This window comes from Callorhinus ursinus, unplaced genomic scaffold (genome assembly GCF_003265705.2).
Source record: "Callorhinus ursinus isolate GAN/ISIS: 27379988/994484 unplaced genomic scaffold, GSC_fseal_2.0 scaffold22, whole genome shotgun sequence".
NCBI classification, from domain to species: Eukaryota; Metazoa; Chordata; class Mammalia; order Carnivora; family Otariidae; genus Callorhinus; species Callorhinus ursinus.
In genome coordinates, this window is record NW_027397084.1 from 10,588,153 (window position 1) to 10,608,662 (window position 20,510).

General features: G+C 43.4%; 2 protein-coding genes across 7 annotated transcripts in view; one reads left to right on the top strand and one right to left on the bottom strand.

The window, feature by feature from the left end:
- Positions 1 to 886: 886 nt before the first annotated feature.
- On the bottom strand, positions 887 to 18,533 carry MCM3 (minichromosome maintenance complex component 3). Its single transcript, XM_025890336.2, has 17 exons — positions 18,240 to 18,533; positions 17,027 to 17,139; positions 16,217 to 16,425; positions 15,568 to 15,698; positions 13,365 to 13,603; positions 12,786 to 12,894; positions 11,577 to 11,730; positions 11,100 to 11,231; positions 10,316 to 10,524; positions 8,290 to 8,464; positions 7,815 to 7,941; positions 6,899 to 7,049; positions 4,577 to 4,717; positions 3,147 to 3,250; positions 2,304 to 2,389; positions 1,796 to 1,865; positions 887 to 1,627 (listed from the first exon to the last, which is right to left on the bottom strand). The coding sequence occupies exons 1-17, from the start codon at positions 18,315 to 18,317 to the stop codon at positions 1,429 to 1,431; spliced, it is 2,427 nt and encodes an 808-aa protein (XP_025746121.1). The 5' UTR covers positions 18,318 to 18,533; the 3' UTR covers positions 887 to 1,428.
- A 197-nt stretch (positions 18,534 to 18,730) lies between these two features.
- Positions 18,731 to 20,510, top strand: part of PAQR8 (progestin and adipoQ receptor family member 8) — a 113,985-nt gene continuing 112,205 nt past the window's right edge. For all 6 annotated transcript variants that reach the window (XR_012381933.1, XR_012381932.1, XR_012381931.1 and 3 more), the window contains exon 1: positions 18,731 to 19,182. The gene's annotated coding sequence lies outside the window, so the exon portion shown is untranslated. The remainder of the gene's footprint in view (positions 19,183 to 20,510) is intronic.

The window sequence follows — 20,510 nt, forward strand, 5'->3', positions numbered from 1 at the left end:
TACTTCCAATAGGACTTGGATTTCACATTTGGGGAAAAAAAAAAATCAAAGTTGAAACTAGAACTCCCCATCTTCTGCCCCATGGTTTCAGGGTAAGGTGTTCCCCCCTCATCAAAAAGGAAGAAGGAAGGGGGTGGGGGGGATGGGTTAGCCTGGTAATGGGTATTAAAGAGGGCACATATTGAATGGAGCACTGGGTGTTATATGCAAACAATGAATCATGGAACATGACATCAAAAAAAATTAATTTAAAAAAAAATAAAAAGGAAGAAGGAGGTACTTCACCAATCTTAGAACCAACACAACCTCCTTTACAGAGCAGCTTCCAGTTCATGTGATGCAGGTCCCCATAAAGTCACACTTTTTTTTAAGTTCTTTGGAAGCTACTCAGAGCATTACAGCAGGAAAGGAACCACCCAGGCCCCTCCACAAACTTCTGCGCAAAAAGATGAAGAGCTGAACATCCAAGTGCAAGTAGTTTCACGAGGATCCTGTAAGGGGATCTCTTTATGGGCCAGAACTCATAATATTGAGATGTCTGATATAGCAGATATTAACTTCTCTATGAATGGGCTTTGATTCAGGCTCCAAAAAGGCAGGCAAAGGGTCAACTCTCCTGATTTTCACTTGCTGGCCTCCTGTGGCCATTTAGCTATTCCAAATTGGCAAAGTTTGGCTTGCATAACTTTAACTGATAAATAAATGCTGGCGTCACTGAGGAAGAAAACTGCCTCTAGACCTAAGCCCCAAGGACAGCACAGCAGCCTGCTGCCACCGTGTGGTGACTTGGTGCAAATGTGGAAGCAGAAAATCCTGCAGGGCTGAGCTTTCAAGGAAAACAAAATTAAAGGTGTCGACAAAAGCAACACAGTATTAAGGCCATGTATATAATATAAAAATAGGTTAAGTTTATTCAATGTGTTGGACACTTAAGCCAGAAATATGTATTAGTTTTAACTGGTGCTACAGAAAAGAAAGCTTTCTTGCCTTCATGACTTGCTTCAGAGCTTCACTCCCACCAGCACAGAACAACCCAAAGACTATTCCAGACCAATGTGCTCAGGAAAGAAAAAACAGCCAACAAACAAGGAAAGGATAAGCAGAAACCAGCTGTGCCCCCCCCATATCCTCAGCGGTTATATGTTATTTACCACGAACAATGGTTTGGTTTGTTCTGGGTGGGAGAGAAGGAGAATGAATGAATGAATGAAGATACAACAGTCTTAGTCCTTGCCCACTTTCTTCTCTTCACCCCACAGCAGCTTTCATTACCCATTCCCAAAGCTCAGGTTTGTCACATGTCCCTCAACTTCGGTTCAATTAACACTGTTATTCAGGAAATGAAGGCAAAGACTGGCAGGAGCAGGGAGAGAAAATATGGAAGAAACATTCTTGGCACAGCTCCCAAAGTTCAGAGATGAGTTATCCTCAGATGAGGAAGATGATGCCCTCAGAGACCATGACCTGGTTGTCATCCTGCATCTTGCTCAGCGCAGCCTGGATCTCTGCTGAAGAGAAGGGCTCTTCTCTGTCCTGGTTGATGGATTCTGTGAGGCGATTCATGCCCACTGACTGTGCGTGAGCTTCCCGGAACACATCCAAGAGGGCCACCTTGAACTCCTTCAACCTGTCCAAGTCAGGAGAAGATGGATAAAGGAGAAGTATACAAACCCAAAAGCTCTCAGGCAAGATCGATTTAAGTGTTAATACAGTATAGGTATCCCCCAACAGTCAAATTTAGAGCTTCCTGCACATTGAGAAATAATACCATTTTAAAAACCACCTTTCTACTCACCTGGATTCACTCAATTCCACCTTCTGGGACTCCTTGGTCTCCTGTGAGTCGGCTGTCTTTGGGGTGTGCACTTCAGAGGATAAATGGTTGCAGATAATGGGAAGACAACACGGTGAAGCCACTTCCATTTCCACAGACACCAGGAAAATAATCTCCACTCCCCACACCTCACTGAGCCTACTGAACACCCACTTCCTAGGGTTCTTCTGGAACCAGCCAGGGTGAAGAAAATGAGTCGGGCAAGAGACCCGCAACATATGTTATCTGAGATGCTTATGCCAGGCTTGGCAAAGAGTGCAGTTCCTCAGGAAGGAAGCAGCAACTGAGCAAAGCCCAGTTTCCAAAGTTTTGACTGGGTTTCCCAAGGTTCTCTTGGGACAAACCTCTTGGGACACAGGGCCCTGAGCAGGACACCAAATGGCAACGCACCAGAAAATGTAGTACACAGAGCAACTAAAGTTAGCAGTCAAAGGAACCACCTCTTTATTAACAGGAGACAGTCACTCACCTTGAGGCATTTCCTCCTCTGTGTCACTGAAGTCATAGGGGTCATAGGAGTCCCCATCTTTGGCATCAGAGTGACGAGTCCTCCTCCTAAAATACCCATAGCAGTTAAGAGAAAGGCTTTGGAGAAATCCATCCTGGGCCTCTGACCAGAGAAAAAGAACTAGAACAATCTACAATCAAAGCAAAATGCTAGGCCCAGGCCTACATAAATTGTTACTTTTTCTTGAAAGAGACCAAAAGTCTCTGGACTAGAACACAAACAGGCCCTGCTTCCCAATGCTCTTTTTCTCTACCAGCCACCTTAGACATTCAATCACAAGCATGAATACCATGAGGAAAGGATTCTGCAAAATACACTCAAAAACCTGTTTGAGTCAGTGTGCTCCTGCTACTTAGCATTTCTTTAGCAGGAAAGAGGTCAAAAGCATCCTACCAGGGGCGCCTGAGGGGCACAGGCGGTTAGGCATCCAAGACTCTTAAGTTTCTGCTCAGGCCCTGATCTCAGGGTTAGGGGATCAAGCCCTGCATCAGGCTCCATGCTCAGCATGGAAGTCTACTAAAGTTTCTCTCTCTGCCCTCACCCCCCTACCCCGCCATGTGCACACAAGGTCGCTCTCTCGCTCTAAAATAAATAAATCTTAAACAACAACAAAAAAGGCAGCATATGAAAGAACAGAGGGGCTAGCTAAGCTCTCTACTTTGCCTAGGTTGTCAGTGGCCTCCAACCCTACAGACCTAGGCACCCTTTCCCAACAACAACTTGATGTCAACCAGCAGTACTGATCCACCTCCCTCCCCTCCCCCAACTTATGTCTTTGTCTCCTTTCTCTTCGCTCAGCCTTACCTCTTGCTCCTCTGCTCTTGGTCCTCCTGGCTTTTCTCCTCTTCATCCTCTGTCTCTGATTCACCCTCATTTCGCTTCTTTCGTTTCTTCTCCTTCTCTAGAACCTAAGACCAAGCCAAGCATGGGTGGGTGGGAAGGGTCACTGATGCTGGGAAACTGAATGAAAAACTCTGAGTAAGAGTCCCTTCTACACCATCAGCAGAAATAACTTCATGGGTCTAATGACTGAGCGAGCTTCTTTCGTCCCTGAGTCCCAGAACTGGGGGCAGAGGAATAGGCTGCTGCCCATCTTTAAAAATGCTGAGAGGTGGGGCGCCTGGCTGGCTCAGTCGGTTAAACGTCCAACTCTTGGTGTCAGCTCAGGTCATGATCTCAGCGTCATGGGACTAAGCCCCGTATCGACTCCTTGTTCAGCAGGGAGTCTGCTTGTGATTCTCTCTCCCTGTCCCTCTGCCCCTCCTCCTGGGCTTTCTCTAAAATAAATAAGTTAAGTCTTTAAAAAAAAAAATGCTGAGAGGTATGTTCAATTCCTTTGACATAGTAGATACTTAATGAGTATTTAAGGAACAAAGAAGTGAATGAAAAAAAAGTCCAGCCCATAACGGTTAAGTGGAAAACAATCCATTTCTTTATAGATCAGGTGGTTAATTTAAATTTAAGATAACTCCCACCCTAGCAAAAAGAGTAAGCCAGAAAAAGCCTATCAGACCCACAACTAAACCCCAGAGGGCTACGGTTCACTGAACTGGAGAGGAGGTGGGCAACAAGGAAAAGACAGTGAAGGCTTCAAGGCTTGGTGTCTAAAATGAAAGAAACAATGTTACAAGCAGAAGCAAAAACAGAGTAACAGGTCCAAGTTTGAGAGTTCAACTTTTTTTTTTTTTAAGATTGTTTTATCTATTTATTTGTGTGTGAGAGAGAGACAGTGAGAACGCACAAGCAGGGGAGTGGCAGGCAGAGGGAGAAGCAGCTCCCCACTGAGCAAGGAGCCAGATGTGGGACTCGATCCCAGGACCCTGGGATCATGACCTGAGCCGAAGGCAGACGCTTAGCCAACTAAGCCACCCAGGCGTCCCGAGAGTTCAACTTTTGATGTGAGTTTTGAGATGCCAATGGGATACTTGAAGAGACTGGCAAAGGAAAAGGTACAGAGGGAAGAGGAAGATCACCCAGGTTAATCCTTTGGAAACATCTACTTTTTTAGGAGACAAAGGAAGTATGAATAGGCAAAGAAGCAGTCGACTGATGGTGCAGCACACCAATGAAACCAGAATCTCTGGGGCCTCTGGCATCAGTATTTTAAAGCTTCCCAGCTAGATGCTGCTTTCCACTGATGACCTAAATGCAGGTGTCACCATGGAGGGCTGGGCAGCCCAAGCACGAACATTTACTCAGAAGGAGCTCTCAGGCCCAACCATGTGAACCCTCACCTTCTTGAAGTAAGCATACTGGACCAACTCCACAGCTTCCTCTGCATCCTGCAGGTCCACGGTCTTGCTCATGCGCGCCTTGGCATGGGCTGTGGCCAATCGAATCAGAGTCTCCAGTGTCCGGGCTGTAACTGGTGATGTCTGGGGAACAAAACAAGGGAGGATTACTTGTCCAGAATTCCTTAGGCTTGCCTATCATTCCCACTGTACAAAAAAGGACAAAGATACTACCAGAATGACTCTAGGAAGTAAAAGCAAAGGATTCAGAGCTCTGTATTCTGTATAAACACCACATAAAATTCACAAAAATAAAAACAGCCAAGGAAATATGAGTGTTGAGGGAGAAAAGGGTAGGTGAACAAGGAAGAAGAAAATGAGGCATCTTACAGCTGGAAAGAAAAAAGGCTAGAAAGACTACAATAGTGAAGGAGGAAAAATAATCCTTTACTGCCAATCTGCAATGCTCCAGGAACTTTGCTTTTGTATCAACTGCATTGTTTAACACTCTCGATAACTTCTCCAAATTTTATAGTTGAGGAAATAGGACTCAGCGTTTCAAGTGACCTTGGGCAAGGTCACACTAAAGGAAGGGCGTGAAAGAGGTCATCTGAGGACAAATTTTTAAAGTTGGATAAATTCAAGTCCAGAGGATGAACAGAATTCTGGCATGTTCTCATCAAGTGGTTCTCATGGGGGTGGGTGCATACCAAACTGGTGTGCTTCTATCTTTTTTAAATGCTATTGGCTGAATGGCATCTCTGACCTAATGAATCAGAATGTCTATGTTTAGGACTGGATGTGTATTCTCTTTAAGTTTCAGGTGATTATGATGTGCCCACCTAGTTAAGCAACCCTGACATTATCCAACCTTCTCATTTCATGGATAAAAAAAACTGTGAGCTGAGATGTGAAGAAATCTGTGCAGGCCCAAAAATTAGCTGAAGACCTGGGATCAGAACAGAGGGCTAGTTCCTTCTGTCATACCCCCACATCTCCCATTGTATAATCCTTGATCTGGTCACTTCTACTTTCCAGTTTCCCAAATTATCATGGGATGGGGTATTATTTATACCCCATGGAATGGTATAAACAATACCCCATCCCACATTCAAAAACAAATATATTCACTTTTAAATAAATTCACCCAATCTTTTAAAATGATTTAAAAGCTACCAGAGTATGGCAGTTACACACTCCATTATAAGGTCCAATTCCCGGATAACCTAAAAAGCAAGTGAAATCCCAGCTTGCATTAGCAGAACTACAGAATCCAAAGTGAGAGATTTACCAGACCCACTAAGACCACAACTAAAACAGTGTTTTGTTCAATGAGAAGGCTTCTGACACACTGGAACATGTTCACATGGTGAGGGAAACAATTAAAAAGAAAAGGGGCTGCTTAATCTGAAGAAGACAAGTCATACACAATCCCCAGAAAACAAAATTAAGCCCCATGGGTTTAAGCCCAATAAATAGAAGAATATTCTAACATTTCAATGCAGTGATGTGCCGGACATGCTGCCACTGGAGATGTCAAGGAAGTCTTTGCAGAAATTCCAGAAGATGGAATGCCTGTCTGGGTGTGAGGCTGGAATAGGTGACCTGGGATCATGTCTAAATCCAAGAGTCTATGTCTACAGCACGTAACAACGGTCTTGGACTTGGGTCTTTCTGCCATGAAATCCTGTATGAACTCTACTGCCCCAAAGAGTTTAGATAAATTCACAGGCAGATTTCTAGAAACAGCTTTGGCTAACCATTATGGTTACCCAACTAATCATTTGTCAAAGTCCAGCTCAAATACCACACACTCTTCCCTCAAATTCATACCCCTTCTATAAAGTCTAAAGGAAAAACTAATAGCTTCTTCATCTAAACTCACTCTAATCATCTTTCACATTCATTTCCTTTTAGGTACCACACTGTGGTAGATATTTATAAACAGGCATATATGATCTTTCCATCTACCTTCCTGCCTCCTAAGTTCCAGATCTGAGTTCTCTGAGGAGAGCTCTTCCTATTTTAACCCTGCATGTAAGAACAGACACCAGTTCAGTTTCCAGTAGTGGCTCCTTATGTTTGCTGAATGGAATCACAGCTTCTGGAAGCCGATGTCCTCTGAACTAATGAGATAAAGGTGTTCTCACTTCATTTTCCTTTGTAGAAGGAAATGATTAGAATTGGGAGAACAGGAAGCCCTTCAGACCAGAAAAAAGGTGAGGAATCCCTAAGCTGAAATGCTTCCAGAGCACCCAGATAACAGGAACTCCCCAGCCTTCGACTTCAAGAATTCCCAGGTCCATCTTCCCTGTGGGGACTCACCCTGGCAGTGTCTGAGCTCATGCTGTCTTGGCTGCGCAGGCGTGAGTACTCTTCGGCAATGTAGGCAGCCGAGTCCGGAGTTAGGATGGGCTTGATGATTTTGGCCACGTGGATGTACTTCCTCATGAACGCTGCACTCACCATCTTCTCCCTGCAGGCACACACAGTGTATTCTTCTTCTCTGCCACACCTCGGCATCTGACTAGGCTGGGGGCTTGGCCTCTCCTCAGAGAAGTCAAGGTCAAGTGGCAGAGATACAATCTAAAATACGTTATCATAAATCCCACTTATATAGAACGTGTACGAGACCCTTTCACGTATATCGATTGAATTCTGTAGCTATTACTTAGGTATTTGTGAGGTAAAAGTTTAGGTATTATTTGCCCTATTTAATAGGTTAAAAACTACAGCTCAGAGGAGACTTAAATTCAGTTTTCTGACTCTAAATTCCACGTTCTTAAATGACACGTTTGAATCTATTTGCTTCCTACTGCACCACAGCCCTAAATAAGGTATAAGATCTCCCATTTTGTGACTCGAACCTTAGTCTCCCTTATCCAAATCCACCTGCACAGCACCCAGGGCATGCCATCTACTGTCCCTTTAACAGCAGCTTGTCACAAACGGCTAAAGGACTTGTGCAGTACTTCACATACAAGGATAACATAATATACCCACCATCAGTTGAGCATGTTGTCAAAGCCTTCCTTTTAGGAAGATGAGAACCTAAACCCATTCGCCACAAACACAAGGCAACTGGCCAGGAAAAGAAGTATCTAAGTGTGGGATCCAGAAAAGAAAACAGGGCCACATGGCTACGAATCCAAGCATGATCTTGCCTGGGCAGCACATAAAAACATGCTAATATGACAGAAATCTCAGGTTCCCTCAAGGGAGAAGTATGAAGAATGCTCACTTTTTCTTCTTAGTCCCATGCAGAAGGTTGTCATGCTTCTCATAAATCTGGGTGTCCTGCTGGTCTTCCTGGTTAAAATCGGGATCGTCTGTGGCCAGGATATCCACGGCACTACCCAAAGGCATAGCTGGAAAACCCAAGTTGGGAGAAAGGAGAGTAAGAAATTGCTTCTTCTTAAGAGAGAAAATACTAATAAAGCAAAGACACATAAACACGTGGAGCCCACAAATAAGAAAGGTGGAACCACCTAGCTCCCAGAAGATGCTCAAAGGTGTTCCTAGACCCAGAAATGGACAAAAGACACACCTTACAATAACTCCCAGAGAGCAAGAAGGGAGTGGTCACGCAGGCAAAGGCACCTTCAACATCAACCCAGAAACGGAAACACCCACCACGACCTGGGCCAGGTCTGAGAATAACCGCATCTGTTTAGGTGCCCCTCCATTCATCAGTCTGACTCTTCCCTCGGCCTCACCATCGCCGTCCTGTTCCCCGGGGGCCCTGTAACGGTGCATCCTAAGGACATGGTCCGAGATCTCCCGATCCTGCTCAGGGTCCATCTGATCCAGCATGATGAAGAGCAAGTCAAACCGGGATAGCAGTGAGTCCTGCAGCCCAATGTTCTCCATGGGGGTCTTATACTGATCATACTGTGCAACGGAAGGAAAAAGGAAAGTGGAGGCGACATCAATGGGAAGGGAGGACAAGGAGGCTATTTAAAGCGATTAAAATACTTACTCAGTTCGTCTGTCTGCAACCCTTCCTCACTGAAGCTTCGGGAGACCTGAGCGAACTCAGAGCCCCCCTCCTAGATGAGGTGCCGCTAATAAGCTTATCGTAGGTCTCGAAACCAGCGTCCTCCTTCCCAAGTTTTATCTGCTCCCGCCATTCCCAGAGCAGGACTAACCCTGACAGATGAATCCTTCTCCCCTGCCTGTTACTGACAAGCTGGCTAAGCCAAAAACACTTGGAAACTTTGGCGTCCCTTACTCAGAAGGTAATGAGTAAAATCGCAACGAAAATGGTCGATGATCTATAAATCATAAAGTCTTAAAGATCAAGGGAGATCTTCCCTGGGACTCAAGAACCGCTATACTTTTTTATCTTTCAATTCTGGGCCTCTGAGGCTACCGAGCCGCAGACACTTCACAGTCAGGGGTCTAACATCCTTGTGGGTAACATTAATAATGATTCTGACCACGTTCCCATTTCAGGACCAGCCACTTTCTCCCTACATTTCCCAATATAATTCTTCAGGATGACATAAACATATGTTACCATTAATCTAAAAACCAAGGATCTCAACCCAAGCTATGCACTATCACCAACCTATGGAGCCTTTCTAAACCACAGCTACCAAAAGCCCCAACCCAAAGATTTGAATTCAGAAACCCTGGACTGGGGACCAGGCACCTGCATGTTTAAAAAACTCCACGAAAACAGGTAACCCCATACACTGTGGAATTGTAAATTGCCAGAGCACAGTATGGGCTCTGGGTTCAAATCCTGACTCTGCCGTTTTCTAGTTTGCGACTCTTGAGTAAGTTACTTAATTTTTTATGTCTCCATTTTCTCACCTGTAAGATAAGGATAATAACTACCTACCCACAAGGTTATCGTGAGGATAAAAGCAAATTACTTGTAAATCTTAGTTAATAGTAGTATTATGGTACAATCTTTAAAGAGGGCAATTTGGCAATCTCTACCAAAATGAAAATGCATATAACTCTTTAATCCAGCGATTCTGTTACTAAGCATTTATCATACAGATATGTGTAACAAAATACATATAAAGGGATATTCACTGCAACTTCATTTCATAATAGCAAGGGGGAAAAGGGAAAATGCCAAATGCCCATCAAAGAAACTAAACAAATTACTATAAAGCCATACAATGGAATATAAGACAGCTGCCCCCCCCCAAAAAAAAAGAAAAAAGAAAAGCAAAATTCGGCAAACTCCAAACTGGATAAATATAAAAGACACACCTTAGCACATCATCATCATAGCGAAAAACAAAGATAAACAGACGAATTTGGTAACAAGGAGCCATTATGGTTGTTGGTACACACTTAAGTTTTTGTTTCCCCACTCAAGAGTTGTTAGTGGTTCTCTCTCAGAGAAGGGACAGGAGAGCAAAGGAAGGCTTTTAATGCCCATACTGCACTCCCTGTTCTGTTTATACATCTAACCATCTGCATATGGTACTTTTGTTGTAATGGCAATACGGGTTACTGGGTTTTGAGTGCAGGTCACTTTTGTTTTCTTCTTTGTATTTTTAAAGTTATTTTAAATAAATAACTTTCCAGGGGATTCTGATGTGGATGAAAAAGTGACAAACCACTGCCCTAAATCAAGGACAACAGCCAAACCAGGGATGAGCTTAACTTAATCTTTGGCCTATTATTCCTCCGGGACACCAAGAATCAACTTCATGGCCCAGCTACTCAGCAAAACCAAACAAAGGTGAGGACAACGGTAAAGTGCCTGATTCCACTCACCCTGCCATAGACGGGGTTGGCAGCTGCCAAAACACTGCAGCGGGCATTCAACCGAGCATGGATGCCAGCCTTGGCGATGGTGACTCGACCCTGCTCCATCACTTCATGGATGGCCGTGCGGTCCATATCGGACATCTTGTCAAATTCATCGATGCAAACCACACCACGGTCAGCAAGGACCATGGCCCCTGCTTCCAGCCGGCGCTCCCCTACGAAAGGAGGTAAAGATACGTTTTACTATCCAGGTTGTAGAAGACGAGGGGAGAGATTTCAATCTCCTTCCTAAGCACTCAATGTTGTTCACGAGAATACAGTGAGGAGCAGTCAGTTCCTAGAGACTCAGAGAAAAACCCTCATGGGTCAACCTCTTTACCTCCAATCTGAATGATCCCTAAGTAGCCAGCCTCCAACAAACTTCTTTCATCGATTCTCTATCTTCATCCTCAAGTGATTCCCCAACTAGATCTCTGCTCTCTTTTCACTAGTCTTCAAATCCCTTTCTCCAACTTATAAAATAGCACAATCTCCATTTTTATTTCCCTTCCAATTTGCAAAGGTTTCTCCTTCAAAAACTGTCTTCTAGGAGACATTCTTATCCATAGAGGGCCACCCAAAGACTTAAATAATTCACCCCCTATTGCCAGAGGATACTCAGTCTTCTACAGCCTGGCTCAAACTAACCTTTCTAGTGTATCTTCCCAGTACAAGCTTCCCAAGAGCAAACTCAAGGAAACTATGCTTGATCTCACTGCTGGACTTTTGCCAAAGACCCTTAGACCCTTACCGGTTTCCTGGTCTGTAGTGACAGCAGCCGTCAGACCCACTCCAGAGGAGCCCCGGCCAGTGGTGGGGATAGCCCGGGGAGCAGTGCACAGAACATAGCGTAGAAGCTGAGACTTGGCAACCGATGGGTCCCCTGTAATTGGATGGGGCAGTGGTGACTTGCTAGGAAACTCCTCCCCCCGACCCCCAGCAAGTTCTACTTTTCTAGTACAGCTCTTGGCATAACAGAAATTCACAGTAACTGGTTGTAAATAATATTCCTTTCACTTGTAATGGCAAGTTACAGGAAGAATATATTTCAGACATTATAAATCAGGAAATACAAAAATGAGAATAGTAAGAAAAGGTTCATTTTAGTCTTCTGCCCTTTGATGGAAATGAAATACACCAGGTAGAGAATACACAATCTTACAGATTATAGATTCCCACAAGCACACTCCACAAGGGAAGACCAAGAATCTGATCCCCAATGCCATACCGATCAGGAGAATATTGATGTCCCCACGGATGTGGCTGCCATTTTCAAGGTCTCGTTCCACCCCTCCCAAGAGCAAGCAGAGAATTGCCTTCTTAACATAGTCGTGCCCATGGATGCTAGGGGCCAATGACCTGGCCAGCTGGTCAAAGATATCCTACAGGAGGAATAACCAAAGATGTGAAAAGCCTAGTGAGATTCAGTGGGGTTTTGCTGAGCTCTGCTTTATACTTTAGCTTATAAAAATGCTTGAAGAACTCCACAAATGTAGACACTGTTTTTAACTGTACACTGAACAGACCATTGTCAGAACAGATAAAGAGAAAGCCTGTATTCCAAAACCTGCTTAGAGGTTTAATATTTAAGAAAAAAGTATTTCCAGGTTCAAAACACTTTAAGTTTAATAAGAATGTATAATGCGATTCCAGTAACCTTTTGTTTTGGTTTGGCTTGGTTTGTTTTTTCAGTAACCTTAATCACACAGGCATACACAGATGACCCTTGAACAATGCAGAAGTTAGGGGTGCCAACCCCCCGTGCAGTCCCAAATCTACATATAACTTTTGATCCCCTCAAAACTTTACCAATACCCCACCGCTGACCTCACTTTACCAATAACAAAAGCAGTCAATTAACATATTTTTGTGTTTGATATGTACTATATGCTGTACTCTTACAATAAGTAAGCTACAGAAAGGAAAATGTCATGAAGAAAATCATAAGGAAGAGAAACATATTTATAGTACCATACTGTATTTATCAGAAAAAAACCCACAAGCAAGCAAACCCACAGAGCTCAAACTCGTGTTGTACAAGGGTCAACTGTATTTTCTTCAATTCTACCTATGGACATTTTGTCTTTAAAATGAAAAACAAGTTGGAGAACTAAAACAAAAACAACCTATCTTAAACTAAAGTAACAACGCAGCACCACTGTCTTCCATATGGACTTACTGGTACATTGATATTCTCTTATTCTAGTACTTGTATTAGGTTCACTTAGCAGCCCAGCAGGTAACAAAACAGAAATATTAAACGGCAAAAACATCCTTTTACTTGCTGACTGGGTCAAAGTAAAAGCCAACACCACATCCTTTAGAGAAAAAACCTTGACCCTCCTCCTGATCCAGTACAAAGACGAAAGGCGGCCCATGCAAAACACAACCCGAACAAATCCATCCCCACCCTCAAATCCCTAAAAGATGCTCGGACCTTAGAACGAGTTTTACTGAACTTCTTGATCTTGGCTATATCCTCAGCAGAGAATGAAGGCTGAACGTCCTTGCTCATTTGCTTCACGTTACAGGCAATCAGGATAGTCCTGGGACAAAGAGGGGAATAAGAAGCCTGAGGTTTTCAATTCCTAACATCAGAGCCAACAGCAAATCAGAAAACAATAAAGAGAAAAAAGCCAAGTTGTTCTGAATTCAACAAATGATTCTCTCTTAGTCTGCGACACAAATATGATGATGATTCTTCACCTCAGGAATTTATCCTCTGCTGCCCCACAGATCTTCCTTCAGACAGAAGTGTGGATGAGGAGGAGGGGAGAATACGTGAGAAACTCACATAAGCCAAGAGGCTATAATCATGTTACCGGTAACTCCCACTTTTAGCATAAGATAGTACTACCAGTTTTATCTGATGGAAAAGATGCATCCCATCTCCCAGGCAGCTAGACTGCTCCACCTGTCTGATGTATGCTCCAGAATATGGCAAACTAGAGCAAGAATACTATCAGAAATGCAAGCTGCTAGCAGCATGCCAAATACCTCACAACTGCCCCTTTACCTGAAGGTCCCTGAGGTGTAGCCTCCCTTCTTTCCAGGAAGGCAACGGTAGGTCCCCACCACCTGGACTCGGTCACCAGGCTTCACTTTATCTACCAAGTCATCATCCAGAATGACGTCCACAGAGCGGGGAAGTTGACCAGCTGGGGCCTTCTCCGGCATCTCCTGGATAGTTATGGTCTGGTGGTCCTTATAGACAGAAAGGCCATATTCGGTCTCGAGGGGATTGTTTTCCTCGTCCTGAAAAAGACACACAGAAAAGCATTGCTATCTCATCCTGGTGTTAGAAATGCCACACTCATTTTTTGTAGGAAATAAATATGATTTGGAAATGACCTCATGAGATTTTAGTATCTAGGAACAAAAAAAGCCAAATGTCTTCTCCAGTTTTTTCCATTCCCATCTGTACTAGTAACAAATCATCTAATGGAAGGGACAACTATAGTCTGAGGGAACCATGGCTATATTAACATCTAAATTAAGATTATTTCCCCTGTACTATGACATAATATTTCCACTCCTAGGTAATATCCGACAGAAACATTCTTCCAAAGCCACATATTACAATGTTCACAGCAGCATTATTCCCAAGAGCCAAAAATTAGAAAATATCCAAATGCTATCAACAGAATGGTCAAATAAATGTGGTATATCAACCCAAATGAACACTATACCGCAATGAAAATGTATAAAATACACCTATACACAACATGGATGAATCTCAAAAACATCTGTTGAACAAAGGAAGCCCAATATTTAGATAAAATATAAAAACCAGGCAAAAGTACTGTATGTTGCTAGATATCAGGATAGGGTTAACCTTGGGGAGTGTTGGCCCTCAAACATTTCTGAGTGCTAGGAAGGTTCTGTTTCCTGGTTTGGAGGCTGACTTTACAGGTATTTTCAGCTTGTGAAATTTCAGTGAGCTGCATACTTATATCAACTTTCCTGTATGTATACTGAACTTTAGTAAAAATATTTTAAACTTTTACTTCCTTGCCATTTGAATTTTCTAAAAACACAAGAGCTGCCACTTATTGAGTGCTTACTACGTACAAGGTATTGTGCTATTATCTTATGAGATTATCTCATGTAATCATCCTAACAACTCAGTAAAGCAGGTACCTTTCACATGTAACAAATAAGGAAACCGAGGCTGGAGAGGTTAAATAAGTTCCCCAAGTCACACAGGAAATTGCAGAGCCAGGACTTCAGGCAAGTATTAACTCCAAAGCCATGTTCCTCAGTACCACACTAGATGACCTCCAGGAGTTCAGTGTATTTCAGGTCTTGAGCAAAGAAGCTTGGCCCCAATAATCAGCAGAAGACTACTCCCTGGGTAGTTACTGAAGACATTCTAGAAGGAGGGATCTTACTGAAGAAGAGAGCAGGGTGACTTAGAAAATGCAACTGGCCTGAAACTAAAAGGACTTGGGTCCTAGCCCTGAGGGTCATCACTAAGGACTGGACCATGTGCAAGTCACCTAACCTCGCCAAATCTCAGCATTTCACCTGGAGACAGACTAAATGATTCTAAAGTATGCTTCAGTTATAATTCTAAGGTACTCACTCTTGTTTTAAGATTCCTGCATCAATTGCGTTGAAAGTAAGAACTGGGTCTCACTCATATCTGTATCCTCCACAGTGCTTAGCAATTCTTTGGATACAGTGGCCCTCAATTAAAAATTTGATGGCAGGGGCAAGTATTCTTTGATAGAATGAATTCAGACATCAAGTAACCAACATTAATCCTCTTCTGTTTCATTAAGAGAGCCTCACACTGTCCTCAGTTCAGATCAATCTGAACACTATAAAGCCATTTCCAATGCCATTCTTCTCCCAACCCAAAGTAAAATATTCGCAAATATTTCATGGTAACATTATAGCGTAAGTATTCTCCCATATTACTTCAAGTAGATCATAAAGTTATATATAACTTTGCTAAAAGATCTATGTAGATTAATGACTTTTTCAATCCTTCCATAATCTGCCAAATTTTATAGAGTATTTATTCTTTTTAAAAAAATAAGAATTGAAGACTTTCGTATTAAACTCTGGTTAGCAATTAATCTTTCCTTTAGATTAATCCTTACTGTTCATCTGATTTACTTCAGAAGACTTCAGGTATCACTCAATTATTTGCATTAAAACAGACATCTTTGATTCCAACCTCCCAAGAAGCCCAATTAATTCCTTCCCCTCACCTTGGTGGGATAGACAGAGCTGGAAGGAAAAGCCACCAGGGTGGTGAGATCAGAATAACGTCGCTCTATAGTCTTCTTGGTAGCAGGGCAGTAGTGGACACTGCGGACGACTTTGGGACGGACTAGAGAGCCTAGCAATGGAAAACATGCGTATGAAGTCATGCAAACTAGACAGTGACAGAATCTGACCCAGGCAAGTCTATCATGACTCTAACACTGTGCTCTTCTGACTAGTTTAAGCTGTTTCAATAACAGTTGTCATTTATTCATTTTTATATTTATATTTAGAACATCAACATGTCTATATAAGACTTCAAGTACAACTGATCCTGGCCAAGAAATGACAGGAGTTCAGAGTTAGAATGAGGAGACCGCCAAGAGCAAGACCCCCCTACGCTCAGCAGAATTCAGCATTCTGGACCCCTAATCATTGTGCGCACTACAGCTCCTTCCAGCTTCACCCTGTTAAGTTCGATAGAATTCAGCATTCTGGACCCCTAATCATTGTGCGCACTACAGCTCCTTCCAGCTCCACCCTGTTAAGTTCGATGCTATATGCTACCCAACTCTACTCGCCCTCTCCCGCTTCCCCAGCCCCTTAGGGGCTATCCCACCTCCATTCCCTTAGCCCCGACTTGACGCCACTCACACTTAGTGACGATGCCCTCCACGCAGACCACACAGCTGAGGAAGCAGGAGGTAAGAGTCCGGGGAGAGACATGCTTGGAGCCAAAGCTGCCCTCCAATCCTATGTAGAACTCCTCATACTGCTTGGCATAGGTAGCATCAATGGAGGCCACAAAATCCTTTAAAGCCCGCTGGAAGGCAACCAGCTCCTCAAAGGCATTGCTCAGGAGGCTGGACATGGACGAGAGAGAAAATAATTAGGCAGAGCGAGAAAAACTCGAAAAAAATCGACCCTCAAAAATAAAAGTAGTGTGAAAATCTAGTGCCTTTCTCCTGCTGTCCTAGAAGACTCAGTAAAACACATAACTGACAGCTAACTTGAACTTCTCAAAGACGCAGAAATGGTAACTCAGTTAAAACATGGAAGGAGAAGCTCTTAAGAGGAAAACACCAGGGATGTCTGGGTGGCTCAGTCGATTAAGCAGCTGCCTTCAGCCCAGGTCATGATCCCAGGGTCCTGGGATCCACTCCCGTATTGGGCTCCTTGCCCAGAGGGAAGCCTGCTTCTCCCTCTCCCTCTGCCTCACGCTCCCCTGCTTGTACGCTCTCTTTCTCTCCGAGAAATAAATAAATAAAATCTTAAAAAAAAAAGAGGAAAACACCCACCACCTACTTTGGGAAGAAGAGAAAAACAGAAGCGGGTGAGGCAATGAGGGCCAAAAACATGTCATCCAGGTCCTCTCCTGGGAAGCCTGTTCCAATCCGGGGAAAAGAAAGGGGAGCCATTGTCACCCAGAGCCAGGATAACCTCTTGGGAACCCTTACCACTTACCGGTTAGCCCTCTTCTCATTTTTCCTGCGTAAGTCATTTACATTGACAATCAACCGGTACTGGTTGTCACTGATCAGCTCCCGAACTTTGCTCTGATAAATTCCCTGGTCTTCCTGCAAAATAACCACCACATATCACAATAGCCACAAATTCAAAAATAGGGCTGTATTTAAACAGAGGCAGTTCTCACAGCAAGATAAATCAATCTCTGCAGCAGAACTGACCTCAAATTTCTCCACATTTTCACTCACTAGCATGAGATTCCAAATACACCCTAAGAGGCTGTTGCAGGAGTTATAACGATCTCCTCAACGTCCCTGCTATTATTCCTATTACCATCTGCAGCTTTTCTGTATGCAGTCATTTCTGAACTTCTAATGGGGAATTAAAACAAGCTCATAATAAGTCTAAAAGGACAAGTAAAAATCATGTCAAAATGTAAATTAGCATATTAAAATGAGTTTTCATTTAAGAATTACGTAGGGAATTAAAATATTCTATTTCCCAATCTGCTGTATAACAGGGAAAGAGTTCTCTCATATCCGGACCTAAAGTAATAGGGAGCCTTACTATTTGTTTACAGACCCAGCATTATCAACCCTTTCAAGATGCTTTACCAATATTCTATGGCTTCCAATCCTGGGTGGCATACAAAACCCCCTTTGCCAGCATAGCAAACACTTCTCTTCTGCATCTCCTTTGGCATTGAAAAAGAATGCGGCCAAGTTAGGAAGTCTTTTCCGCCCGGTTGGGAAGTCAGTCCTTAAAATCTGCAGGTCTAAGGTAGCGGGTCACTACGTTCTACAGCATTCGCCCTGCCCCGCACCCCCACCCCGACTCCTTCCAAATTCAGAGAGCGGGGAGTGATTTCCGAAAGCCATTTTGTGCGCACTTGAAAGAAACCCGTCGCCTTTCGCGAGACCCCGCCACCATCTGCACTTCAGAGAGTTACAGGATCGCTCTCTCAAGGCTGCACGTACAGGAGACCAACCAACTACGGAATCCACCGCGAGAAACGTTCCGAGATCCGGAATGGAAGACTCCTGAGGGCGCCGGCCCGGCCGCAACAGTCCGGAAGCTCGGCGGACCTCCCGGGAGCTCCGGGCCCTGCCCCGGCCCCGCGTGGAGCAGCATCTGCCGCGGCCTCCCTCGGCCCGTCAGCGTCCCCAGGGACTCCAAGCGCCAGAGCCTCGCGCCCCCGCGCCTCCCTCACCTCGTCATCCAAGAAGTCCAGGTAATCTCTCTGCGCCTCTCGCAGCTCTATGTCGTCCAGTACCACTGTCCCCGCCATGCTCGCCGCTAGGGAACCGTTTCCCCCAGATCCGCGCGGAGGGTCGTCAGATGACCCCGCCCCGGCGCGAAAACTTCCGAACTTTTCCCGCCACCAAAGGCTACGTCGAGAGGGGGCGGGGTTTTCCGGGAGGATATACACATTCTGATTGGCTGATTCCTCTTACGCGAGAATAGCGAGCATCCAATCGAGAACTTCTTCCACTTCGGCTTTCCCGAGCGGCGCCTCGCGGTGGCGGGAAATATGACATCCCGAGCCTTCTGTTTCTCTCCTCACTGACAGGCAAGCTGACCAACGGGGCCGAGAGGAGGCTCGCGGAGTCTGATCATTGGGCCGCCGGGCAAGACGAGGACGCGCTGCATTCTGGGAGTCGTAGTCTTCCCCCCTTTTACCGGATGTTTTGTAGGGTTTTGTTTTGTTTTGTTTTTTCAAACTGCGGTGCCCTGACTTGTCGCAGAGTGAGAGGTTGTACTAAAAGTAGCCTAAATGTCAGACTGGGAGTTTATACGCAGGGAGATATAAAAACATAAAGCAAATTTTTTTTTTAAATGTATACAAATCAGGTGTACTGGGTATATTTCTCAAGCAACTGCCCTCAAGTGGCATTCCGAGAAAAAAAAAAGTGAATTTTGACAATCTGTGGGATGGAAATAGAATAATAGCATCTTTGGGAAAGGTTCTTTAGTTCAGCGACCCATTTGTTCTCTCAATACCATTGCCAGAAGTACCCCGTAAAAATAGGCGGCGGAAGAGGGCGAAGTGAAAGAAACGTTTTCAGTATTGTATCCCGCCCCATAGAGATGGCATCGTGTGTTACTCTACAAAATTCTACACATAATTACTACTCCATCTTACTTGCAAATGGGTAAGTTAAAACCTTTTTCGCCTTATAAGGAGATCACAAGATCTTTTAAAATAACTTAGTTTACTGAAAGATAATTAAACAGAAGAAACAAAAAAGTGTTTCAAGCCACTCAAGTATGGTAATTAAGATATAGCAAATCTGAAGTTACAAAGAACTAAAAGATCAATTGCATGTTTGCAACCTTTGCGAAAAGGTGGGGTTTTTTGCTTGTCTCTAGTCTTTTGTGGTTTATATTTTTTAGTTTTATTCTTGAGGTATAACATATACAGTAAAATGCACAAATCTTAAGTGTACAGCTCAATGAATTTTTATTATTTGTATACCCATGTAACCACCCAGTGCAGTCAAGAACAGTCCCATTGCCCCAGCATGTGTTTTTTATTTTACTCAACAGGACTAGACACCTGTTAATTCTATATCTGAAAGTTCAGCCAATTAATCATTAGCTTATGTTCAAGGGTCTCCAGGACTCACTGTGCCCTAATAAGTATTCTAAGTATAACCTGCCTAAACAAAATATATATGCTATCTATTTGTATGTGAATATGTATTTTTAGGTACTATACAGTTCATAGTTTCTATGTGTTTGGTGTCATCCTTGTGGGTAGATACATTGATCCTTAGTCAAGGAAAAAAGGTGGTCATCTGACTGCTTCCTTTTGTTTATATTAACAGGCAAAATTTTTTTTAAAAAAATGGAAATTCTAGATCAGGATTGTGTTTGCAATTATATAGTAAGAGATAATTACTTACTGGCTTAAGAGTGCCTTTATCCCTTGATCATAACTATCATTTTATGAACATATTGAAGGCAGTATTGACATATTCTCAGCTCTGAAAACAAGTTGAAACTGATACTAAAAGAACCAGGAAGCTTAGTTCAAGCAAGCAAATTAAGCAAGTAATTTCATTTGCAAAGGAAAAGTCCAAAGGAGCAAGAGTATGAAAACCAAATCCTTGACTCTAACGCACTTTTCTGTGGGCTTAATTTTCCTCATATAAAAGATGAGGAAATTAGAAAATTCATAATGATTTATCCCATTCTAACATCCCATGAGCCCATGGCAAATTTGGGAACTGTGTAAAGACAATTCCATTTAAAATTAATCATGCTGTGGTTCTTTATAAAGACTTAATTTGCCTTAATGTCATAATCTTCAGTCATGAAGGGCATGTGGATATTTAATCGGGTTTCTCCCTTTCATTAGGGCATGAGATCTTTGAGCAAAGAAAGTGTTTCATTTGTTATTCCCTACTCCTCCAAACCGCTCAGAAAGAAAATTCAATCAGGTTGTTCCTAAAAGAAAAAAAAAAAAAATGTTAGGGGT